The sequence below is a fragment of the Phalacrocorax aristotelis genome, chromosome 1, assembly GCF_949628215.1.
Source record: "Phalacrocorax aristotelis chromosome 1, bGulAri2.1, whole genome shotgun sequence".
NCBI classification, from domain to species: domain Eukaryota; kingdom Metazoa; phylum Chordata; class Aves; order Suliformes; family Phalacrocoracidae; genus Phalacrocorax; species Phalacrocorax aristotelis.
Genome location: NC_134276.1, coordinates 94,324,073 through 94,351,042, shown reverse-complemented (window position 1 = coordinate 94,351,042; position 26,970 = coordinate 94,324,073). Strand labels below are relative to the sequence as shown.

The window sequence follows — 26,970 nt, the reverse complement described above, 5'->3', positions numbered from 1 at the left end:
TGTCCGAGGTTCAGAGCAATGAACTTTTGTCTCTGCTACTCTTCTGGATAATGCTGCTTTTTCTGGTTTCAAATTCTCTTACCTATACTAGCAACAAAGAATCCTGTACTGACATTGCTATTTTCCATAGCTATATTTGTATGCTGATTGTTAACCTTTTCCTGAATTAGTTTCCTTACGGTAAAGTGTCACCATTTCTACTGCCTCACTACATACAGTTGATGGCAAAAAGCTGCTTATCATGAATACTCAAATAAAAAGCAAATAAACAAATTAAAAAAGAAAAGAACAAAACCCAAAACAAAACAAAAAAACATTAAAAACTGATTTACCTCCAGACATGTTCCTGATTACTTTATGCTCAATAGGAAAACTTGTTTTCAAGCATATACCAGAAAAGAAATCACCTAGTCTCTTAGGCATCAAAATGACTACAGATAGATTTAGAGCACTGATCAATATCTTCGCTACCAAATTACTTTTGAGTTATGCCTGAATGGAGAGCCTTACTTGGGAAAAGTACAGAATAGGATTCCTGCCATTGATAAAAAGACCCTAACATCATAAGGTCTTCCTAATCTATTAATGAATCATGCACCTGTGCATGAATCATTAAAAAAAAAGGAACAAAATCATAATCCAAAACACATGCCCATAAGCGTAGAAATAGATTATTGCCTTATCTTGTTGTTGCAGACTCCTAGTGGCAAAACACCCTATAATTCACCATCACAATGAGTCAGTCATATGCAAGGCATTAAATAAAATCTCTACATTTCCACTCAGAATTTTTAAGTTAGACACAAACACTGGAAAGGACTCATTGCATTAGAAACTATTCATGGTCTGGCTAGTATGAAAAACAGTTTTTCTCTGAATGCGTATTTTCACAGTTCATTTACAGCACACACTTCTCTCTCCAGTTATTTTTATACCAAGGTTTACAACAAGTTTAATGCTTTATATCAAATCATAAAGCTTTCAAGACCTTTGACTACGCCATCATATTCCATTGCAATATAAATGGCATATTACATTGCAGTATGAACTACATGGTTCATTCACTGTTTTTTTTCCAGTTACTCCCATAAAACTCCACAAGTACCATTTTCCCCTTGGACAGAGATTTTATTAATCCCTAATATCTTACCAGCAATGTTTGACTTGATCAAGGTCAGACAGGGCACTCCCCGCCCCTTTATCCAGAAAAGTGCCTTCATCCTTCTCCAAGCTCAGGACAATCTGAAGGAAATGATGTGACCTACACACAGGGTTTCAGCAGCATGGGAGGCTGCCCCACACAAAGCTACAGGCTTTTACAAGCAAAAACTTGTCATTTCCACACCCAACCCTGAACTGTGCCACCCACGTAGACTGTCATGATTCACAGAGGGGAAGCCTCTCTGCACAGGGTCCCCAGAGAGCCTTCTACATTTGCTGGCCAGATGTGAAGAGTGATGAGGAAAAAAAAAACCTCTCTGCTGCCTCCAGCATCACAAGCGCCCAGGAGACCTCAGCCTGGGTGGAATGGTGACTGAGACTGGTGTGTCTGCTTATTTTACCATATATTAGTCTTGTAAACTGATGTGGAGATTTAATCTTGCAGCAGCAGGACCAAGGCCTCAAGGAGGGTCATGGGGACTGGAGAGACCGAAGGAGCGGCAGCCAAGGGAAGGACGTTTGGGGCAGCTGTGGGAGGAGGCCAGGAAGGAATAGGATGGAGGGCTGCTGGGCTGTGCAAGGAAGGATCAGTGGGGGTGCTGTTGGTGGAGAGAGGAGGTCCTCCCCCAGCATCCATCCCCGGGAGAAGGCCTTCCTCTCCTCCACTCCACTGAGGTTCCGGTCACTCGCACCCTTAGAGCTGACCATCAGTCTCCCTCTCTCTGTCCCCACTCATTCCCTGCCATCCCAACATCATCTCCTACTCCTCACTCTGGGAGCAAAGCAGCCTGCGAAAGGGGAAGGCCTGGGAGCGAGGCAGGAGTCCTGTGGAGAAGGACTTTCTCTCCTTCTTGCCATTCCCTTGTATTAGTAACCACTGACCACATACCCATCTTCATTGCAGTCACATAAAGCTGTTCAGGGAAGAGATACATTGATGTATTTGGGCAATAACAGTTGATCCCTCTATCTTCTAGCAAAGCATAAATAAGCAATCTACTTCTCTGAGTAACCTCTCTCTGCAGGCTATAACCTGGCACCATTAAATAGCCCCTAATTACACAGCTGTCCCCTTCTTGCTTAGCCAAGGCAGTTTGCGGTCATCGCTGCATGCTCTGGCAAATGCAAACTGGACCCCCAAGGAAAGAGGAGGGTGCTAATGATCCCTTTTGCAGGCCTGAGCAGCCAAGGGAGTGCAACAGCTGCTACACCAATGGAGCCAAACCATATGCTGGTTCAGCTAACAATGATAAACTGAATTGCCCATCTTCTTCACCTGGCTGACCTTATTAAGCTCTAATAAGATCCACATTTTAAATTGAGGTGCCAACTCAAAGTCCTCAAAGGGCTACTTTGGGGACACCCACACCCGTTCTGCTCTGAGTTCATCAAGAGAACCAGGACTGAGATAAAACGCAGAGAAGTCCCTCAACTGAGGCACAAAACACAGTAAATAAAGGGCGTATTGCCATGTTTTAGTCAAGCACTTCACCCCTCTAGCCCATCCTCTTACCCACAGCAAGGGGGAAAAACCAACAGCCATCAACAACCGGCCATTGCGAAAATTGCATGGAACAACCCTAGAGGCCTCAACCTTCCCTTCAGACCTTCGTCCTTATTATCATCAGTGCTGCTCAGTCTTGGAATCCTGACTTCACCTGGCAGTACTCTTTTGTGAAAATGTCCTCACCCAACAGATCACCTCTGCAAAAATATCACATTCTAATGAAATAAAGGGGAAAAAACCTAAGAACTGCAGCTTTGACTTTCTAGTGCACTAATATTGGATATATTTTTCATGTATACTGAAAGTTCACAGAGAGACTAGGGTTCATGTTACCTTAATCATTCATAGATGTCAGGAGTACCTATTAAAACAATTTTTGCTCTACGCAGGAATAGAAATTAATTCAGAATAAATGATTGCCTAAGTCTTTGAATTGAAGTTTGAATTTCATAATTGCATTTAACATTCTGAATCAAAAATTGAAGAGCGAGACCTAAACAGTCTTATAATAATGTTATTTTCATGCATTTATAATTATGACAAAGGGAACCTGTCTTTCCTACTGAGTCAGTGCATCTTTATTCTATTTCTGATACAGGACTTAAATGAACCCTTTCCACGTAGAAAATTGTTTCAGTGGGAAGAGAGATGAGGGCATTTACACAACAATACATCAAATCAGTGCTTGTAGGTTTGGTTTTTCTTGTTTTTAAAATGGGTTCAAGGTCCATACTGACTGTAAATCATGGTATGTGCATACATCTTCCTTACTTTCCTTTCTCAGTTAGCATGTAGCATACAAAGTAAAAAATACATGTTGTACTAAAGCAGTGTTTAGACTGGCCTTCCAAGGTGTACAACAGATACTTGCGTCAGTAGCTTTAGAAAGAGAGAAAACAGTGTTATAAATTATAACAGGAGCAATTTTTGCATGGTTGCTTTTTCCTATACTCAAAATGGCCAAGAAAATTTTAAAGAAAGTCATGTTCAAGCAGGTAGGTTTAGCACCAAATACTTTAGGTACCAGCTAAAGTCCTTATACATTAATTACTGATCCACCTACTCACATCATCATGTGAGAGGGAGTGTGTTACAGTTCTATTAAACAGATTAACTTCACTTACGCACTTACTTCTCAGTTTAAAAATGGAACATAACCTGCAGCCTATCCCTGTCAAAAACTCAGCTTGTTATTTTCCACTCATTTTTTGCAAGATGCTTCATGGTTAAATGCCCAATTATAAAAATATAATTTAGGATGGAAAGTCCCAATTTTTACTTTTAATCATTTATTTGAGGGGAAAAAAACAACAACAACAACAAAAAACGCAAAGAAAACCCAAACAAACCATATTGGTAAAACAGTTTCACTATCCATTTGAACATCCAGCTTAACCCATGTCCACAGTAGAGGAGTGAAATTCAGTCTGGCTTCCTTTTCCTCTCCTGTTCCTCAAGTATTTTGCTTCCTCATGGGGATTAAAATTTGGGAAACAATGGGCGAGACCAAAGGCTGGATAAAATGCAGCCTGTTCATGAACATACCAAAACATACACACTCATTTTTGTATGTATTCAATTCCACAAAGTATTTTCTATAAAATAAATTAATTCCAGAGTAATTTCTAATATGCTGTGAGTCTATTAAATAGAAATTTTTGACCCTATTAAAAGAAGGCAAAACTCACTTAGAAGTTACTAAAATAAAAAGAAATTATAAGAAATCTGAAAAACATTTACATACTAAAACATCTGAAACACCTCTACTTTTAGGCCCTAATGGGAATAAATGTTACTAAGATACTGATGAATTTTCATGATGCTTTAAGACAACGTAAGTATTTCAAAGATGAAGACAAATTTCCCATTACTGCTTTGTTTGCTGTAATAACTTGGACCACCTAGGTGTTCTATCTTGCTGAAGAACTCAGTCAAAATAAAGACATTGTTCGCAGACATCTAGACATGTTTGTAACAAGAAATACAGACAGCATCGAGATGCAACATCAGCTTGTCAGCAGACTGCTTGAAGAACTTGGTTTCCCTCGAACTACTGATCATTTTAGGTGCCAAGTTTAAAACGCAAACTCACCATATGTTAAGAAGTTGCAGGGAAAAAATTGACCTTAATGGAAAGTTTCTCTTTCAGCACCTAGGTTTCAAAGCTGATGACCTCAGTTCCTCATATGCAGGAAATGGAGCAGAAAGCTTCCTCTTGCATCAAATGTGTAGCTACATACAGGCTTGATTTACCTCATTAAATACTACAACATGAGCATCAAACACACAGTCACATAAATAAAGACTGTCTTGTCCTCTGCCCTCAGTAACTGCAGAACTAAGAATTTGGCAGAAGGCTTAGCTCTCACCTTTCTTGACCTTTGAATGCTTTATCTTGCAACTATGTATTCTAGCTGATAATAACTCCCATGGGGGAAAAAAAAACCCAGTAATTTTCTCTTTATGGACATTCAAGGGGAATATCCTTTTTCAGTAACTGTAAATTTTAAGACAATTGTGTATAAACCTCAGTTTGTTATGCTTAAGATACTGATGAACATGTCTCACTATTCACATTCAAATGCCTCCTCAAATTCACTAAACCTTTTTTTGAAACTGTTTTAGAATGTGCTTCCCCATCACCATAAGCTGTTTTCCAGGCAAGACTAACTTTGGAGAAATGGCAGGTTAAATGCTTTAAAGATCACTTTGGAGGAGAGAAGTCAGATTTGCTCATTGCCAGGTGAAGATGTTCTGGTTGACAGATGAACATTTATATTGTATTATTAAACAAACTGGTATCTCACCCCTACAGCTACCATTCATTCTAACTATGTAATTTTTAAAAAATTTGTTCAGAAAATAATATTGTGTTTTACCATATCCTTAAAAAGAAGGACTATCTTGAAATTACCTGATCCTCAAGTCAAAGTCAGTATACTTGCAGTTTGCTACTTTTTTTTTTTTTTTTTTTTTTTTTTTTGGTAGCTGGACATAAAGTCACCATAAATGTTAAAGCAATTACAACATTTTTATCCCAGGCTATGTGACAGAATGTCCTCCTGTTGCACTACAGGTTTCCCAAACTCCTGTGCTATGAGTGGATAGGCAGGACTCAAGGTGCTCAGAAGGAAGGAAAGGTCAAAATTTATTAAATGAAGCCATAGGCAGAAGCTGGCTGATATTATCTACATTCTCTTTTATTGCCACATGACATTCTTCACTGCAGCAACCATTTTGAATTATTTGTGTAATTCAAGGGATTTCTGCAGTAATTTCTGTAGTAGTTGTCAACCTCTCTTTGAATGAACACCCTCAACACCCAGAATCAGACCTTCTGCACTGACGCCAGATGTAACGCAGTAGGCTTCCCAACAGTTCTGAAAAACTGCTTTTGAACACATTCCTGCAGGTATAACTTCTGACTGTAAAACAGGACTTGTACAGATTACTGGTATCACCATCACCTAAAGCGGCATTTAATAGACATTCTTGAGGAAAATTTTGGCAGAAGAGCCAAGAACTAGTATAGCATCAAAACTGGAAAGAGTTCACAAAGGCCAAGATTCCTTCTCCCTGCCTTTTAAGGGCCTCACAGTATGTATAACTACATACATATAACAGTATAACCTGGTTCTGCTAATGGAACAGCACAGCAGGTGCTGGAGTCTATTGACATGAACCTAGTCTCATTCATCAAGGTTGATAACACAAAAGGATGGGGGAAGGAGGGGAGGAATGTTTCCTATCGCTTTTTGGAAAGCCACTAGCATGGTGAAACAAGCTAATTTGACAGACACAAACACTGTATGCAGATCAGTGCTACAGAGCTAAAAGTTTTTTTCCCCTCCTCCTGCCTTTTATTTGCTACTCATACAGCATAACTGTCTCTCAAACTTGATTCCCATTTTCTTTTCTTTGCCATCTGCCTTTTAATCTTGCCAAAAGCCCTATTTGCATTAACTTAATCAGTTCCTCCTTCAAACGTAATTAAAAAAGCCTAAAAATTCTAATTTTACCTCCACTTCAGTGAGACAGAGGAAAGCAGAACTGAAAGAATTTAAACTACGCACAACGATTTAACTGAAACACCTATCTCAAACTCTCATCTCCGTACTGCCCACACAGAAAATAATCTTTCTGTGTACTTCTAGCAGTTCAAAAGGCATTTTACAGATTGTTAACTGTCACTATAGTCTTGCAAAAACACTGCATATGAACAAAACGAAAGGACAGAGAAATTTTACTTTAATAAAGTTACCCAACATAGACAAAACTTTGGCACTTGCAAAGTTTAGCACTTTGCAAACAAATGAAACCATGGTTGGTAATAGCTTAGAGGCAAGCTTCAACCGGAACTCGTTTTCAAGGTGACTGCTAGGACCACTGCTTAGCATACAGAATTGCAGCACCATCACGAGAAGTAGGGGTAGCATATGTTGTGAGGAATTGCCTCATCCATCTTTCAGCCCCAAAACAGGGCCACCTGTACTGATGTCATCATTCCTGAGACAGGTTTATCCAACCTATTTATAAAACAAGATTCTGCAACCTCTCCAAGTTATATCAGTACTCATATCACCTAACCTAGATTCTTTCACTGCAATTTAAGTATCACATTACCTTTCGCGTCCAAAGGGAGTACGTAGAACAGCCTGCATGCCTCCTCAGCTGCCTTTTGTAGATTTAAACTCAGTTATTTGTTTTATCCTGCCTAGGCCAAACATTTCCAACTTCTTCCATTACTTCAGACATGCTGTGTGCTAGGCTTCTGATCTTTGTTTTCTGCTGTGCTTTCTCCAGTTGGCCAACATGACGTGCGTTACACAAAACTGGGCAGAGTATTCTACATAAAACAGGATTGGGTCATGTATTTTACAGGCCCTAATTCTGCTTGTACATCCCTGTGTGAGGCTGGTCTTTTCTGCAGTGGAAAATACTGTTGATTCGTGTTCAGCTTTTCATTCAGTCCAATACAGAGATCCTTTCCTAAGGAACAGCTGCATAAGCTGTTTTTAGCCTTATTTTATGTTTTTGCAGCTGCATTTTTGCCCAAATGGAGTAATTCCACATGCCTGTAGGAGGCCACTGCTTGCTCTTCCTTCAAACCACTTCTCTATATTGTAAGCGTCACGATGAATCCTAATCCTGTCATTCAGCATGCCTGCAGCATCTCTCAGTTTTGAGTCAGCTGCAGGTGTGACTGGCAAACTCATGTGCTTCAAAGTAATTAACTGAAGTACTTAACAGTAAAAAGCCAGGAAATATTCTGTATTCTGCTTTGCCTTTTTTTTTTTTTTTTTTTTGACAAGGAAATGTCCATAACTACTCTGATACTCTGAGAACAAAGCTTTATAATTTTCCAGACAGGTCTGCATCACACTGACAGAATTTATTCCAGGGCAGAATTCCCCTTGTTTATCAGCTTATTAGAATGGCATAAGAGAAAGTATCAGAAGGTTCATTTAAGTCAAGTTAAAAGACATCAACAGATCCTCCTGTATTCACGAGGTCTGTCACCCTGTCAAAGGAGGAAGTTTAATTAGTTTTGACATTATTTGTTCTTGAGCCAGCTCTTACTCATCGTCCTGTCATCATGTCTTGGCTTTCAAACAGCACAGCAATCATTTGTTTCAGTATTTTTAAAGAAATTAAAGGTAACTCAACAGGGTCGACGGACCCCTTTTTCTTCCTTTCTTCATTTTTAAAGAGTAGTATTGTGTTTGCCATTCTCCACTCACCTACACCCCATCATTTCTGAAAGGCACAGCACGGAGATCATCTCAGGAACCGGCTGAAGCAAACTACAAGGAACTCAGTCAGGCACCTACCAATTTAAAATCATTTCACAAAATCAAGCACTTGAACAGGTTTCATCTTAAGAGGCAAGACACTGTCCTCTGGATGTGCCCCACTGGCTGCAGAGAAGGTTAAGGCAGATGTTAACATGCTAAAGCTCAAGTTAAAGACACAAACCCTAAACTCTATGTCCTGCTGTATTAATTTTTCACTAACTGTCTAGGTGACCGAAGTTTGATGTAACTAGCATTTTAGTTCACTTTCTGATACAAATTACAAAAAGCCTTATCTTTCTTATCTCATTAGTTTGTTTAAAAAAAAACAGGCAAATCCAAAAAAATCCTCTGAAATTACTCTGATTCTTTCCCCCTTTAACATGATTCTTTTGTCATGTCTTTTTCTTATCCTATCCAGTTCTTACATCAGGATACATAACTGAGGTTTGTGGCCCAATACATTTTTCCTTTTCTTCATGGTTACTTTACTGAGTCAAGCTACAAAATCCCATAATACCATAACAATCAAGTGAATTATTCTTCCAAGTATACACCAAGTAAATATCTTTTAACGTATAACATCTTTTTGTTTATTCACTCAATATCCTGTGTTAGAATCCTGATTCTCTGCTTTTCAGCATTGTGAAATGCTACCCTCCTCCTCCATTCCCCGTGCTCAATATTCCAACTGTAAGAAATGAGAGATCCTTTTTTGTTTTACCTCCCACCATAGCACAATTTACTTTAGAACACTCACTAATAGAGACATTATAAATACAGCCCTCTCTCTTCATGCAGAGATGTTCAGTTACTATAAACGCAGAAAAAAAGCAAGGATAGAAACACAGATTGAAGTGCTTGGACTCATAAGTTTTACGTCTCTCTCCTTAAAAATCCACATACCACGTCAGTCAGAACATACGGACCTCGCTTGTTCTTAATTCTGTTTTGTAAATTTGGAATTACCTGATTCTTACATTTATGTCTTCATAATGTGAATAGACACTCACTCGCTTGTAACTGATTTTCTGCCATTTTCAGAGTTCTTCCTACCAATAGCTTAGTATCTGTGATGCTTGCAGCTTTCTTTAGAAAGCAAGCTAGTTGAAACTAACTTGGAATGGGAAAAAAAGATATTGAAAAATAGTGCAGCAAATAAAACCACCAGACAACCCTCTTCCCTTGCATACTTACTATGCATATACTTTTGTGCTAAGGGGACAGTAACACCAGCACAAAATTACTTATACAGCAGTAATCTCTAAATGTATTTATGAAAGCTGCACAACTTACGCAATCTTGGCACACACCGAGCATTTCCACTGCCCATCAGTTCCCACAACACGACACTTATTGCAAACTCGAAGTTTGCAGGTCTGGCACAGGTCTCCTCTGTCGAAGATTAAGCCCAGGCTTTTCTGACAGCGAACACAGACCCTGCTGTTGTCCTGTTGACAATGACGGTTCCCACCTTTCCTTCTCACTTCCAGAAGCTCATTTTTCAATTTCCTAGAATAAAATAAAATATTTTAATTTGGAGATAAAACTTTCTTACAGATCATTGTGTTGTAACAGACAAAGATTCACTGCCAAAAACTACGAGACAAAAATAAATACAATATAAATGGGGTTTTTATATTCACTGTATTTTTTGGCAAAGAATAAATCTATCCCCCACCTCTCAGACATGTAGTCAAGAGGAAAATCTTGTGGTAGATTGGTATAAGTAACTGCAAACAGCTGAGCAGTTCTGGACAATTGGTAAACCATCTTTTCTTGTCCCTCATCAATAATTCAAGTCATGCTGAGCCCAGGTTGACAACAGCTCAAAACTGGGACTCTTTTGTGCATCCACAGAAAGAAAAGAAGAAAATCTTTCCTGTAACTAATGTGCATTTAATACTATACCAGCGTAGAGTTAGCTAGAAATGCATATGCAATTCTGTACCGGCTATTCAAAGGCTAAAAAAAACCCCAAATAAAACCATCTAAATAGATAGTGGTGTTATGCTCTGATCCCACAATTAAAAAAAAAAAAACAAAAACAGGAGAATGGCAGTTTAAATAATGCAACTTACAGATTACCGGTTCTGCCACTGACTCTGCAGGCTAGAAATATTTGCATTTAAGACAATTTTGAAGGCTGCAATTTCAATGGTGCATGAGTTGGGTCCTTGTCCTGGTTTCAGCTGGGGTAGAGTTAATTTTCTTCATAGTAGCTGGTATGGGGCTGTGTTTTGGATTTGTGCTGGAAACAGCGGTGATAATGTGGAGATGTTTCAGTTATGCTAAGCAGCGCTTACACTGGTCAAGGACTTTTTCAGCTCCCCGTGCTCTGCCGGGTGCACAAGAAGCTGGGATGGGACACAGCTGGGACAGCTGACCCCAGCTGACCAAAGGGATATCCCACACCATATGACGTCATGCTCAGTATATAGAGATGGGGGAATAAGAAGAGGGGCATGTTCGAAGTTATGGCCTTTGTCTTCCCAAGTAACCGTTACACGTGATGGAGCCCTGCTTTCCTAGAGATGGCTGAACACCTGCCTGCCCATGGGAAGGAGTGAATGAATTCCTGGTTCTGCTTTGCTTGTGTGCACATGGCTTTTGGTCTACCTATTAAACTTTCTTTATCTCAACCCACAGGTTTTCTCACTTTTACTGTTCTGGTTCTTTCCCCCATCCCATCATGGAGGGGAGTGAGCGTGCAGCTGTGTGGTGCTTAGTTGCTGACTGGGGCTAAACCATGACAGTTCTTAACGAGAAAATAACTAAGTGAGATGTAACCACTATATTTCCAACAGCAAAAAAAAGGACTCTGAAGGATGACAGAAAGGCAGGTTTCTATGTTTGTTGTCCCAAACCAGGGACTTAAGCAGCACCCCATCATAACCCAAACCTCTCGCTATTAGCTTCTTGTAACTTGATTCCTGATCTTAACACCAGAGCTTTCCCCTCCCATGCCACAGCCTCTAGCTCTTATCCCTGCCACCTCAACCCACAGAACCACCTATGTTGGAAGGGAATACTGGAAGTCACCTAGTCTAAACTCAAAGCCAAAGCAGGGCCAACCAGACTGGGTTGATCAAGGCTTTGTCCAACTGAATCTTGAGTAACAGAGTAACTCCAAGTAAAGAGTCTACAATGTCTCTGTGCACCTGCTCCAGAATCTGACTAATTTTATGTGGTTTGGGGTGTGTGTGTGTTTGTGTTTGGGGGTTGGGTTTTTTTGTTTGTTTAAAAAAATTTTCCTAATATCTAACCAGAATCTTGCACATTCCAGCTTGTTCCCATTGCCTCCTCTCCTTTCACTGAGTACCTCTGAAAGGAGTCTGCCTCCATTTCATTCTATACCATCACACTAAGGACTTGGAAGACAGCAATCACATCTTGCCTTTGCCTTCTCTTCTGAAATCTACACAAACCCACTTCCCTCCACCTCTCCTTCTATGTCATATGCTCCAGCCCTCTAATCTTCTTCATGGCACTCCATTGAACATGTGCCAGTATGTCAATGTCCCTCTTCTTCTGGTGAGCCCAAACTGGAAGCTGTATTCTTGATGTAGTCTCACAATTGCTGAATAGAAGGGATAATCACTGGCCTCAACTGCTAAACTAGTCCTGTATGTAGTCAAAATTGTTATGTCCTCTCAACACTTTTTAGCTGAAGTTCCATCCACTCAATCCCACAAGCTCCTCTTATCCTCTCATCCACCTCAATCTTTTCAATAAACAGCCTACAGGTCCCCTGCTCTCTCCAGGCCCTTTCCTGACTTCCTTCCTTGCCCCCCCCCCCATCAAAATCCCTCCTCTTTTAAGCTGCTCCATCCTTCCAAACCCTTCCTGCACTCCACTCTACCCCCAAATAACTCCTCCCAAGGGGTGCAGCTCAGCAGCTGCTAAGTTCTTTCAGTTTTAGGTGCCTGGATGTTGCTGTGTCCCCATTCCCTCACCCTTCCCTACACTCTTGCTCACTCACTGCTCACTGCTATCAGCGTCCCTCTATCATGAAGCACTCCAGCTCACTGAAATCACAAACTCTGCATACACATAGATGTTTTAAGGGGGATTTTAAAAACCTGGCTACCAGCTTCACCCAATAGTCAGTAAAAAGGTGTCAGGAAGAAAAACACTTTAGGAAGACAAACCAAGAAAAGATTACACATTGTAGCCCAGTGAAGGAGGGTGGGAGCATTGTTTAGGCCACCAGAGACTACGTTCTGACAGAATTAGGTTATTTGTGGATACGTTGCCTTGCTAAAATACTGGCTAGTATTTTGCTTCCTGTGGGGATGCCATGAACAACAGTTGGCCTGCAGCCACCTGGCCTGCGGATGCTCAGCCTCTGACAGCTTTTGAAAAAGGGCATGTCCAATCCCTCCAGGCAATAACTACAAATCCTGTCAAGCATTATCCTCTGCTGGCCTCTTTCCAAAAGTGATTTCATCATTTTGCTTTGTACCCTTCTCCTCCCACATTCAATCCAAACAGCCTTTCTCTCATGCCATAGCCTTCAAAATTCTGTCCAGGCTTCACAAGCTTTCTTGGTACTTCACTAATTGTTCTTGCAGTTTAATGATTGCATCTTCCATCTACCCACCTCCTACAGAGATACACTTAGTTACAGGTCCATGTCCATTTTATTTTTCTGTGAGTCAGCCAGTTCTAAATGCAGATGGGTGACCTGTACTACAGCAACTGCCAACTGTGCTGCATTATTGCCATTGCGCACAAGGAAGGCAGATGATCACCACTTTTGCCACCCCCTCCTTGGATCTATGTCCTAAACAAGTCCACCTTCAATCAGCAAAAGTCAATGTATCTGCTTCTCCTGGACCGAGAACTAAATGAAAAAAACAAACAAACAATCCAATCAAATCCTGCTACTAGAATGCTCTTGACCACACCATTATAAAAGCATATCTATCCATTTGAATAACAAATACACCTTTCAGTGCTTCCAAAGACATCTAATTACCACTGAGGTTATGGTGACTTACATTTCACTAAATATCAAACAACATTCACAAAATGCTTGATGATTTACTGTCTCCCCTCTTAGCTGTAGTGAATTTATCAGATACTAAATACTGTGTTACATGACCGTTTTATTTTAGTATGGCCACTTTCAGTATCAATTGACCTCAGGGAAATTTGTCAAGGCTGGATCATGCTTTCACACATTGAGAGGTATTGCAGTGCTTTCCATGTTCACCCCCAAAGCCCTCCCTGTCACAGCTGAGTGTCCTTTTTCACTAAGAATTCTTAATCTGGCCAATACTTGGTGCTTCTGACCCTCTCGTCTACTTTTTGTCTTCCTGGAGCTTGCTGAAGTCATCCACTTGCCTCTGTGCTGGGTCCACCTCATGAACAGTGCTCAGAGCTGCAATGAGGAACACTGCTGTCAGAAGACATTCAAGCATGGAAAATGCAGACCCAACAAAAAGAAGAGGAAGGGCAGATCCGGTTTGCACCTGCCACCTGGACCACTGCCTTCAGCTGCGCACACTAATTTCTGTTCTATCTTCTCCCTGTGAGCTGACAGCAGACAAGGACACACTGTCCAACTGGAGCCCTGGGACTGCTCCTTGCTTCCGTGTGGCCTCTTTGGCATCTCAGTTGCTCCACTCCTACTCCCTTCTCATAGGTCAGCTCAAACAGTTGGTCTAACTTACCAGCAAAGAGGTGACAGCTATAGTTTACATCTAAGTACAAGCAAACACTAACAGATTCAGCTTCCCCACACAAAACTCCCTCTCTGCATCTGTACTGGGTTTACACGGCAAGGTTTTGGCAGTTGCAGGTCTTCAGGGGTGGCCTCTGAGATGAAATCAGGGGCTGTGCCTTTGCAGGCAGAGATGGTTTCAGCTGGCTCCAGAACAGACCCACTGCTGGCCAAAGCTGAGCCCATCAGCAATACTGGTAGCACTTCTGTGATAAATTTATTTGAGGGGGGAAAATGCTGCACAGCAGCTGAGAGAGAAGAGTGAGGAAAATGCGAAACAGCCCTGCAGACACCAAGTCAGTGAAGGAGGAAGAGGAGGTGCTCCAGCTGCCAGAGCAGAGATTCCTCTACAGCCCAAGGAGAACATCATGGTGAAGCAGGTTGTCTCCCCGCAGTGCATGGAGGGCCCCTTGCTTAAGCAGGTGAGCATGCCCTGAAGGAAGCTGCAGCCCATGGAGAGCTCCTGCTGGAGTAGGCTCCTGGCAAGAACTGCATCCCATGGAGGACCCATAGAGGGGCAGTCAGTTTCTGAAGGGCTATAACCCTGTGGAAAGGACCTATGCTGGAACAGGGGACAAGTGTGAGGAAGAAGCAGCAGCAGAGAAAAAGCATTATGAACTAACTGCAACCCTCATTCCCCGTCCCCCTGCACCACTTGGGGCAGGGGAGGAGGTAGAAGAGTTGGGAACAAAGGAGTGAAGTTGTGCCTAGGAAGAACTGGGGTTGGGGTTTTGAGGGGAAGGTGTTTTCAGTTTTGTCCTTGTTTCTCTGAATTTTTTAATTATTGGTAAAATTATTTTTTCCCAAGTCAAGCCTGTTTTGCCTGTGGCAAAAAATGTCCCTGTCATCTTGATCCATTTTTTTTTTTTTTTCCATCTTATTTTCTCCCTCTGTCCTGATCAGGACAGGAGTGAGAGAGCAGCTTGGTGGGTATCTGGCAGCCAGCCAAGGTCAACCAACCGAAGCCTCCTTTCCCACTTCCTGTCTACTTGTTCGTTCTGAGTCGTCTTCAGCAGCGAAACCAGCTTACTAGGACTGGGGAGACAACTTAATCTCTGGAGAAGAAAAGGGCAAATCAGCCTTAAACACTCTGTGCACAAAATGTTCTCTCATTGTTTACCCGCCTCTTACCAGAGTTTCATCTGGTCACCAATCCACAATAACAGCAATTTAAGCGTTTGAAAAATCTTGGAACTTTTTTAATCCCTTCAAAATCCTCTCCTCTCAGAGTCATATGATTGATTCAACACTAAAATGATACTCAAAATTAAAAAATTATATTTAGTTCCTTGGGTATGTTTAAGCTTCTTTTTGCAACCGCAAGGGACAGGCCTTCCTCTTCCCTCCACTCATTTACAATGAGGCCTAAGAGAACTCAGACATTGCGGGCTTGGAAAAACACAACAAAGTCTGAGGGCTTCTGACAGTATCATAGAAGCCGGTAACACTGAGACATTCTTATTTCAGCTGGAACACAGAAATTGTCTTCAGCTAGCTGGACCACAGTCCTATGAACACAGTATTAGTTAGCCAGTCAGAAGGGAGAAACCGCAAGCAGAAGAGTTCAAGATAAGCAACCGAATGCTATAGGTCCTTCTAGATTCCCTGAAACACAAGAAAGGAGAGGGGAAACATTTCTGTGGCACAAAAACCAGAGAAATGCAGTCAAATGAATTCACCTGGGCTCACTTAATTTTTCAGATAAAAATTATTTATCATAAAGCTCTACCTTTTCAATGAAAGAGGTGGTTCTAAATAAGAATGTGTTTAAGTTATTAATACAGGAATTTCTTAGGATTAAGTCACAGCATTAGGGGATGAAGAGCATCCGCAAGAACAACTTTTACAGTGTACTGTTCCAAATATTGCTAAGGTCTTTGGAAGTTTTTCTACAACTAAATGCACACACTGTTACATGCTTCATTCTAAAACCAGCATTCAACTCAGTGAGGTCTTATTTAAAAAGGAAAAGAACTGCTAGAACTTGCAAAACTGCTTGAAGCACAAGCTCCTCCTTTCCAATGCAACACCACAAAATCCACTACACAAAAATCACCCAATAGTTGAGGAAGGGTTAGAAGGGATCTCCAGACCAACCTAGTCCAACCCTCCGGCTCAAAGCACAGTAAGCTATATCAGGTTGCCCTGGATTTTTTCAAATATTTCCAAGGATGGAGATTCCACAACCCCTCTGAGCAGGCTCACCCAGCCTTCAAATACCCTCACAATAAAAACATTTATTCTGTTCAGATGCAGTTTCCTGTACTTCAGTTTGTGCCCACTGATTCTTGTCCATTCACTGGATGCCACTCAGAAGAGTCTGGCTCCATCTTCTTTAACACCCATTAGGCATTTATACACATTGATAAGATCCCCCAAGCCTTCTCTTCTCTAGGCTAACTAGTCCCAGCCCTCTCGGCTTTTTCTCATGAGAGATACTCCAGTCCCTAAGTCTTCAGGGCCATTCACTGCACTCTTTCCAGTATACCCATGTCTCTCTTATACTAAGGAGCTCAGCAACAGCTTATTTATGAGGATCTTATAGGAGACTGAACAACGCAAAATCTGCTCTCCTGAAGTCCAGAGTTGTGATCCTTTCTGCTTCCTTCCCTCTACTCAGAATCTTGAGCTCCACTCACGGTGACAGCAGCAAGGCTGTACCAGCCTTCACATATCTGGCCTGTTCTTCCTTATTGACAAATTTATGTGGATATGCTTGGCACGGTCCCCCTGCCACCCCATTTGCTTGATTACAGTGTTTCTCCTGTTCACCTCACCCAGCCTAATTTGCTTACTAACCTGGACCACCACTTCTTTACTTGATCATTGGTTGTTCTCTCTACCTCATCTTTTTCATGGTCTCCTGTTGAAACTGAGTTTTTAGACAGTACCACTGCCAGCCAATGTTCAATAGGGGTAGTCTTTGACACATAATCATCTTTTCACTTTTTATTCAGTTTCGCAAAGATTTGGTCAATCACATACCACGGAACTAAAGCGGCACATATGATTCAGTTCCAGGTTCTTTTGGAACTTGAACATCTGCATGCAAAACAACAACCTGAACGCTGCCCAAGTGTCAGGTTAACTCAGAAGATGAATGCTGTTAATCCTCAAATCTTTGAAAGGTTAAAATATTAAGTACTAGTAAAGGCTCATTTTTCATAGCAGATTTATTTCCAGTGGCTCATTTTTACTTAAAAAAAAAAAAAAATAATCAACAGCAGTGACACATTGCCTTTCAGGAACTCCACAGGCAGTATAATGCCATCTTTCTGGTAATTATCAGAGTGTCTATAGATTGCATCCAGGTGTCTAATGCTGAAACAAAACCTTCACTGAACTCCTTCCATTCCAGCCTTCTCCCTCCCCCCGCAACTTTCAGGTGCTTATGTGCTTAATTAGAAACATCATTGAGTAGAAAGTCTGTGTTTTAAATAGTTCCAATTTAATAAGGATATCTCTACCAGCCCAAACCAATAAACAGTGTGTTTGAAAACAAAAGCTTGCTTAGAGATCAATGTGTTGAAAAACTTATCAATATTCTTTTGGCATGAAAAATGCATTATTCCTACTATCCAGTAGTGGTAATTGCAACAATATTTTCCACTGCTTATGCGATACAAAAATCTTGAATTCTTATCAGATGAAAGTTGATCTGCCAACAGCATGAATTCTGAAATGTGTTTTCTTGGATTTTTTTAATGCAGAACTGCCTTTGATGACTTTCAGGAAACTGAGGTAAAATAAATCAACCGACAGCTTCTCCACTTATTTAATCAAACCAATAAAATAGAAACACTTAAAAAAGCAAAAAAAAAAACCCAAACATATGGACAGATATACTGTATATGAACATGCTTTTGGGATTCCCTATACTATTTGTTGAATTGAACTACTGACTGACTGTAACAAATCTGTTCAGATCTTAAGAAAAAGAATAAAATGTCTCAAGGGTCAGGAAAAGCAGGAGGAGGTAAGTCATCTGAAAAAAAATCCGTCATCATAACAGCGCCTAAACAACTACAGCCTAGCTGCACTAGTTACACCATATTGAAAAGGGATAACAAGTGCAGCGTGTAGCTGGACAGATTTAGCACTACTCTTTAGCCACCAAGGCAGGAACCAGCTGTATTATAAACATCCAATTTCCTTTCATCATTCTAATACTGGAGCTCTCCTTAATTTTAAAGGAATCTAATTAACCATGCAGTTAGATATTTTTAATCCCAAATATTAAACAAGAATTAATCTTTATCAGTCCTGTCCTAGTAATGTGAAAGAGAAACTCAGCAGAAGCCAATTTATACAAGCTGCTGGAGAAAAAGAATCCTATCATACACTGAAGTTTCTAAACCATCTATTACAACAGCTGTTTGATAGAAGATAGCTATTAAAAAGAAATTTATTACTGCCAAGGATAGCAAAATATTTAGCCATTCCTCTAATGAAATTATAGTAAGATCCCTCTACTGCCTGAGAAAATGTTAAGCGCATTGGAGAAAGAGTTCTGTTGTACCTAGTATTCCAGGTAACGCTGAATGATTTAATCTAAGCCTTTCTAAAAGGGGCCTAAAAGGCCCATATTTTTACCAAAGCAGGAAACAAAAACAAAAAAAGACTTAGAAAACACCAAATTTGAGAAATTACTCAGATCCTAGATTAAGTCCATCTAACAAGTAAATATGAAAACCTGATGCCTTGAAAAGATGAGGCAAAAAATGGAGGCAGCAAGGACTGCAGTTCTATAAAACCCAACCAAGGAGCAGCAAGCAGTCGTAGCTCTTGGCACAGTTACCCATGATCTCCAAGGGGCACAAAAGATGCCCTAAGAGAGTGACTCTTCCCCAGCTGACGCCAAAAGTCACGAGGCTGTCAAAGGTGCTCCTTTCCTGACAAAGGCAGCCGCCAGAGATGGAATATTCTCAAACCCTTATAACACTGTAAAGAGGAAGAAGCAATGAGAAGTCATAACAGATCCATTTTTTTCTTAATAGTATGCTCTACCCTGGAGAATATTTATTCCCCAAACCCAGAAAAGCAGAATAGCTGTAGTGCTGCAAGAGGCAAGACACTCAGTGCTCAAGCCGTTCACTTAAATGAATGCACGCTTCACTTGCTTTGAGTCAGGTAACTGGTTTGGTTCTGGGTTTTTTTTTTTTAAATACCAAACTGATATTTTTTATCCCAGTAGGATTTTGGAAAACTTTTTATTTCGAAAATTTTTTCCATCTCATCTCCTCTCCCTTTTTTTTTTGAAAAACGACTGTAGAATGCAATGGCATACATGATTCCTTAGTTTGATTTTCAAATTTCTCCTGCACCTTCCTTCTCCCCATTTCAAAAACATTTTTAATCTTAAGATGTAGAGCAGCAGAATCCATGTATTCCTCATTTTATTTTGTAATTCTAAATTTCCAGAACTCATAGTCATAAAAAACTACAGTTAAACAGAAAAAACTGTCCGCAACAAACTACAATTAAATACTTCAGCAGAAACACAGTTTTAATACATTATATGGCTCCAGTCTTGCACCTGTTCTTTACAAAGTTCTGTTTCCTGCACAGATGAGTTGACATATCCTCTTCTGAAGGTACGCAACTGTTAACCTAGATACTAGAGAATTTTTCTGTGCAGGAACTGGTATCAACATACTTCTGGAGACTGAGGGAGAAATGAAATTTCCTCCCCAGACTGATTCCCAGTACATCCTCCAAATTCAGCCAGACTGCCCCTACTGTCTGACACAACATGTGGAAAGTAACAGTAAATATTACTGACAATTCACAAAAGGATGGGCTATTACCAACTTCCACTAATATCTCCTTGCACTGTAAAGTCTAGCTATTCTAGTACCTGAAGTATTTTTTAGGTTCTTATTTTATAAGCACAGATTTTCCCATTTTGCCTTTGTAACAGGTCTGTATGATAAAAACTGTCTAAAGAATAAAATATATGAGTATGGAGGTATTTTGGTGACAACAAAAAGAAACAGGGAAAGGCAAAGAATGAATTTGCAAAGGAAAAGAGAATGAGCATAATGAATGGCAGAACAGAACCCAGTGGACAGAAGGAAAGGAGGCATGGGAACTGAAATAATATTGGATACTGTAATAATTACAAACTTCAACAGATTAACCTTTTCCTGAGTAACTCCCTCATCCTCTCAACTAAAAACTGTCACTAAGATTAAAAAAAGTGTAAATTGCTTTTTGGTTTCTTACTATTCTTTCATAAAATAAATTGTACCCAGAGTATGAGAATTAATCACCATCAGAAATTCTGTCACCAATGGAGGATCTTCATTCTGAAAGGACACTGGAGAGTAAACGAGGCATCTCTACCCTTCCAGTACTGGCTACAGTAACTAGTTCTGATGGAAAAGTCTCTGGTTCAAAGACTAACAATGTGTTAAATTCGCTTGACAAATGAGATAGCTGTCAGACAAGCAACCTCCTAATTACCTGTACACGTATGTATGAGCAATACACTTTAATATAAGGACTCTTTCCTTCAAATATTTGCATGCAATTTTGCAGAAACACAGACCATATACCATACTATATGCTATCTTGCAATCATTTGGTGCTTATAAACAAGTCAGAGATGAATACTCAGCAGATAAATCAATTCCCATTCCCATTACTCATGCTTAATTTTTTTCTAAAGTACTTACCTGTAGTTACCACATGGTGGTAGCCATGCTAACAGTTTCTCCTATATTGTAATGAAGTTACCACCCTAAATTCCTTCTGTGGATCTCTTCAGATTGATAAGGAGATGGCATTTTAGTTAACTGAGAAGACCGGAATGCCAACTTTCCTTGTCAATACAGATCTGGGGTTGTTGCAATTCTTACGCGACTTCTGGCAACCTAAATGCTGAGGGAATGATTCAAGTAATAACCCAATAAGGACTTATCCTTGGAAGAAATTAGTATGGTCCTTCTTTGTTTTCTCAGTTCAGTAACTATTACACTGGCATCTCCTCTAAAAGCATGGTATTCACAGCCTTGTTTTGTAAAGAATGAAAAGAACCTTTGTATTTTAAACACTGTCTAGGAAAATAGTCAAGGTAAGAAAGCAATGTACATTAGCAGTAAGTGTATCTTCTGTGTTTGCTCTGTGGTAGCATAACAATATTGAGACGAAGAGCTAGCACCAAATATAAAATGCTATGACCATCACACCCAGTTCCCTGGGTAACACCACAGCTGGGGAGGATGCAGTGGGGCTGCTGTTGGAACAGAAACAAACCAACAACAGTTAGATGAAAAACACCTAGTGCATGGTACACACACCCCTTTCAGCAAATCCATTCTTTCAGTTTAGCATTTATTTCATTACTCGCAACACTACACATTAAATGTGATATGGGTTTTCGTAAAAAGGGTCTTAAAAGAACAAAACTATTTAAAAATACTAAAAGGATAGGGAAATAAGGAAAAAGATACATGTTTCAGTGCAAAACATTCAGTTCAGAATGTCTTGACTGACATTATCTGGATGCAAGTTTCTCCCAGCAACTCATATGATTAAAAAAACCCTATCTTTTCACCCTTAGTATGGTTGAGGTCACTATTTTGAGCTATTTAGCTCTGTGTAATTTAATGATTTCACCCAAATAATCTTAGCATTTGAAAACAGTTATGATAGTCATTCGACTGATGTCAAAAGCATCATAGAGCAATATTTAGAACACTGTAGGTTATTTGCACATGTAATCTACTAACAGCTTTAAAATCAATATTCAAAGAAAATTTCCAGGCACACCGGATGCACACTTAAAGAACATAGACCTTAGTATTTATTAAGCCAGTTGCTTATTTGTTATCAACACTAGACCACAAAAGAGTACTTGTTGCCTTCTGTGTTTCTCTCACATGTAGGTGAAATATTTATACATCAAATAAAAATACAAGGACAGCTACCTGCACTCCAGAACACAAGTATGAGCAGTGATAGTGAAAATAACTCTTAACAATTTAATTATTAGGACATCCTCCTACACTTACTATTGCTTTAATGTTGATGAGAAAGACCCTTCCAAGTTACAATGGCTTTTGAAGACTAATAGGAACAGAGAAAACAATTAAGATAGATCCAGAATGAATGGAACAGACTAGTAAAAATTATTCGGTACAACATACAAGTAAACATCCTGCCAGAATGAAAAATGCCTTGAAAATAAATACAAAGGGACTTGTTCTTCTGCAAAGTACTTCAATAAAATATGTAACAGATTGTACCAAATGGAATTCCAAAGACAACAAATGTTCCTCTAAAGTATATTTATAAGCCATAATTAAAGATATTCTTGCCAAGCTGTATTCAGAAAGGAAAATTATGAAGCCCCCTAGGAAGCAATTACCCACCTAATTCTTTATAGCTTGGAAGTCTTTTATAGACTACATTCCACCATTACCAGACACTGTATGGTCTAGTGACAATTCTCCAAATATGCTCTGAATCTGAAAAATATTGGTTCATACACAGGTGCTAGAAGTGTATGTAAGTATCACATTGCATCATTAGTTATCCTAATTAACATTATATTTCAGATTAAATTAATTTCTAGCTTTTTGTTAGAGTGTTCTTTCCATCTATACCAAAACACAGATAAGCCAATACCACCTGCCACTTTACTGAACTGCACCCTCCAGAGGTGCTTTGAGTTCTCAAACTCAGTAGGTTTGGCAGAGTGACTTCCAGTAGTGCCAAAAAAACCCCAAAAGTTAGGGGGGGTTAAGATAACATATTAAAAAAAAAACAACAACAAAAAAAGCCCAAAGCAACCAAATAAACCCCACCCCCACCAAAACATCAGGAGTTTCAACTTTCCGCGTGAGACTGGGAAATGACAGTAGTAGAAAAGAAAGCTTTCTGGGGGGTAGAGAAGTTTGTGATCTGATACAGGGCTGCACTTCACTGTGATGCCTTTTGTTAGATGACTACTGGCACGTCATATTTCCAAGGCCACCACCTCAGAAAACTGAAATACTTTGAAATGCTTACCCTATTACAAAATAGAGCACAATGCCTGCAACAAACAGTGCTCCATCTGTTTTCTTGTGTTCTATTTTTTTTCTTCATCTGACAAATCACAAAGGAGATGAAATGATAAATTTGCCCACACCAGCATAAAGAAACACCTTTCCTTCCAGTCTTGCAGCAGAAGGAGCAATCAGCTTTAGCCCACTCCATTTAGATAAACTACTGTTTCCCCAGTTAAATGGGCTGCACAGCAATAGGGGCATTGCACTTAGACTTGGTTCTCTCAACGTAGAAAGACTTCCAAAACCAGTGGTTAACTCTGCATGGATTTCCAAATAATAGTTCACTGGTTCATAGAATGGTTTGGGTTGGAAGGGACCTTTAGAGCTCACCTAGTCCAACCCCCCTGCAGTGAGCAGGGACACCTTCAACTAGATGAGGTTGCTCAGAGCCCCGTCCAGCCTGACCTTCAATGGTTCCAGGGATGGGGCATCTACAACCTCTCTGGTAAACCTGTGCCAGTGTTTCACCACCCTCGTGGAAAAAAAAAATGTTTTCCTTATACCCAGTCTAAATCTACCCTCCTCTAGTTTAAAACCTTTACCCCTTGTCCTGTCACAATAGCCCTCGCTAAAGAGATTGCCCCATCTTTCCTATAGTCCCCCCTTTAAGTACTGGAAGACCACAGTAAGGTCTCCTCTAATCCTCAGAGCTTTCTCCAGGCTGAACAACTCCAACTCTCTCATCCTGTTCTCGTAGGAGAGGTGCTCCAGCCCTCAGATCATTTTTGTGGCCCTCCTCCAGACCCACTCCAACAGGTCCATAGTTCTATACAAAAGAATCCTCAGCAGGCGTTGAATGTACACATCTCTGCAATGCACAATGTCTAAAATGCTTTTTAGCAAATCAAAGGGAAGAACAATGCAGCCTGGCCTTGGAATATATGGACAGAAATCAGCAGAGGCTGGAAATCTTCCCTCTGTCACCCATTACACTCAGCAGCCTCGCCAACATCAAGTACTGCATACATCCACGCTAAGCCTGTTTCTCAGAACCAGCGCTGCATGAAAGTTCAAAAGGGCAGTGGGGAGAAGCGAGAGGAAGCAGAAACAACATACTAGAAAAGCACAAGAACCTTTGCAGAACTGATGCTTAGCTGAACTGACTGAATTTGACTCATCTAAAATAGCTGACTCTCAGCCTGCCTCCACACACTGTTCTCTGAACTTTGATTTTTGCCCTTTTTCCTCAGAAAAGAACACATGGACTCTAACACCCTGAGTGTCTACTTCTCCCATCAGTGACTTTTGAGATCCCTACCTGAGATTTTCAGGGTTCTTTATTTATTAGTAAATCTAAGACACTTGAAAAATGAAGCATCCCTCCTCCTTCGTATTCTGTAAGTACTGCAACAGAAAGAAAAAGGTCACTGTCTCGCATTTGCCCCATGTTGTATGTACAGAGGCAAATGCTCACCTTGTCTCCCTGCAACAACTTCCAAACTTCCCCTCCCGCAGTCAGCTCTGAAGGCACAAAGCATACAGCTCCTCTCAGAGGAAGAAAGTTCAAGAGCCTTACTAAAGCCTTTCCTTGATAGGAGGGAAATGCAGCCAAAACGGGCAAAACCTATAGAATCTGAAATTTTAAAATGACTGTTGTGTATTCATGCATTTGTTATCTTTCTTTTTTGCCTTAAAGCAATGGACACGATATTTTGTTTACAGAGGGCCACACTAGCAAGAAATTTTCTTTTAAACACACTTTACTTTGGCTTATAATTAACTGTGCCACCTCCCAACGCTCATCCTTCTCCTGAGGCATCTAGAAAATCTTCACTGTGTACCACAAAAATATCTATACTATGGACCATATTTTTAAAAACAATAAGAAAAAGGGTTACCTTATCCTTTTATCTTCAATTTTTTTCAGATACTCATCTCTCTTCAATACTCCCAATATTGTTTCCCTTTCATGTTCCAACAAAAATGACAAATTGATGATCTCCAAGTGCTTCGTCATGGTTCTTCAACAACCACTCTTTCAATGACTGCTTTGTCCAATCAATTCTTCCAACGATTTATTTGCACAGGTCCAAAGGCACGTTTGTGTCAGAGTTACAAGATCCACACAGCCAAGCGGTGTTTTGAAAAATGTTTAAGTTAACCAGGTGTCAAGTTTGTATTGCTTTGCCTTCCAGCTATGCAAGAAATACAGGTTTCTTCTTTGTTTCTTCCTCAAGAAAGCCAGTCATTTTCCTGGTTACTGAATGCCCTTGTGTCCTGATCAATGCTCACCAGCACACTGGAAGCCTTCAGACTACATTCAGAAGCAGCTGCACAATCAACATCCTGGCACAATTGTAGTTTGGAGCCACAAAATAGCTGGGTATATTTATTTCAAACTACCTGAAAGTCAAAACAAACAAGCATAGGTGATTTTGACATTATGGTCACAGTCTGATTTGAGAAAGACTTAATCTAGTAATAGTTTGAAAGCCAGTGAAGAATGGCTTGCAGACTATGAAATTATCTCAGGGGCTACTTAAACATCATGTTTTCTATGTTGTTTATTTACTTGCTAATGTTTTATTATTATGCTCCGATGAGGGCTCTGCAATTATCTTCCTACTGCAATACATTTAAATGAGTATATTCCCCTTGTAATACTTCCATCCTAACAGTAATATGCATGGGGATGGAGGAGAGGAATGCTTCTACTAAATTTCCCTGAGATTACTTTCAGGGAAAAGTAAAAATTAACAAGCAGAAGGGCTTCAGAGGATGGAACTAAAGGCAAGACTCACCTCAAAAGAAGTATACACCTGCATCTCGGCAAGTCATCCATTACACTCACTTCACCGTCAATTCAGAGAAATAGGAACTTTCAAGGAGTGATTTATCCACTTACTGCAGATATTTAATTTAGGATGATGCGTTCTAGAAATGCCCGTTCCCTTCCAGTAAATACAACAAGAACTCAGAGAGTGACTTATTAACATGTAGCCACCCAGAAGTAAGACAAATGTCACTCTCCCCTTGCCGTCATTTCTAAACAGGAAACAACTTCCAAACAAAACCAGAAGAGACACCCCAGTCCATACCGGGGCTCTGACCTTGACCCTATTTGGAAAGAGTTACCAGGAAGCTACTTGGAAAATACCTATAACTTATATTTAACTGGTTGGAACATCCAGCCCGCACCCACCCAGTCTCATAAGTAAACACAGAGTTTCACATCAAAACAAGGCATGACCTCCAAGACACTTTTCCTTAGAAAAAATTAAGCTATGTGAACAGATGCACATTGTGCTTTGAAGCATACACGTTATATAGCATATACAAACACAAACCCATTTATACACAAAAAATGCATCCACATCATCATACATGTATGTGCATACTTAGGTGCATAAGTGTTATAAGATAATGCAAATTTATTTTATATTATGCATGCTGGAAGAACTAAAACAACTTTTAAGAAATTTGGGGTTTTTTAAAGCAGCCCTTGCCTCCTTAGCTTTCAACGGTTTGGAAAGCACAGAAAATTGAAGGAATAGTGTTCACAGTCTAAGACAACTATGGGTATAAGACAAGGTATCTTTCCGTTTCCCTTCCTAACAACGACTGAAGACGTAAATACTGTTGCCAATGGCATCAAATGAAATTCTTGTGTTGCTTTTCACCAACTAGTTCAGAATGTGTTTTGAAATACTCCATTCCCCCAGTCATCTGGCTATTTATTAGTAAAGGATACAAATTTCACAATTTAAGTTCAATGGACATTTTTCC

At 40.1% G+C, this 26,970-nt stretch overlaps 1 protein-coding gene across 5 annotated transcripts in view; it reads right to left on the bottom strand.

Annotated features, from left to right (window-relative positions):
• The window catches only part of SYTL5 (synaptotagmin like 5), a 102,572-nt gene that overhangs the window by 44,527 nt on the left and 31,075 nt on the right, over positions 1-26,970 (bottom strand). For all 5 annotated transcript variants that reach the window (XM_075098008.1, XM_075098024.1, XM_075097998.1 and 2 more), the window contains 2 exons: positions 25,083-25,587; positions 9,757-9,972 (listed from right to left, as the gene is read on the bottom strand). In XM_075098008.1, the coding sequence (XP_074954109.1) occupies positions 9,757-9,972; positions 25,083-25,201 (335 nt within the window). In that variant the 5' untranslated portion in view covers positions 25,202-25,587. The remainder of the gene's footprint in view (positions 1-9,756; positions 9,973-25,082; positions 25,588-26,970) is intronic.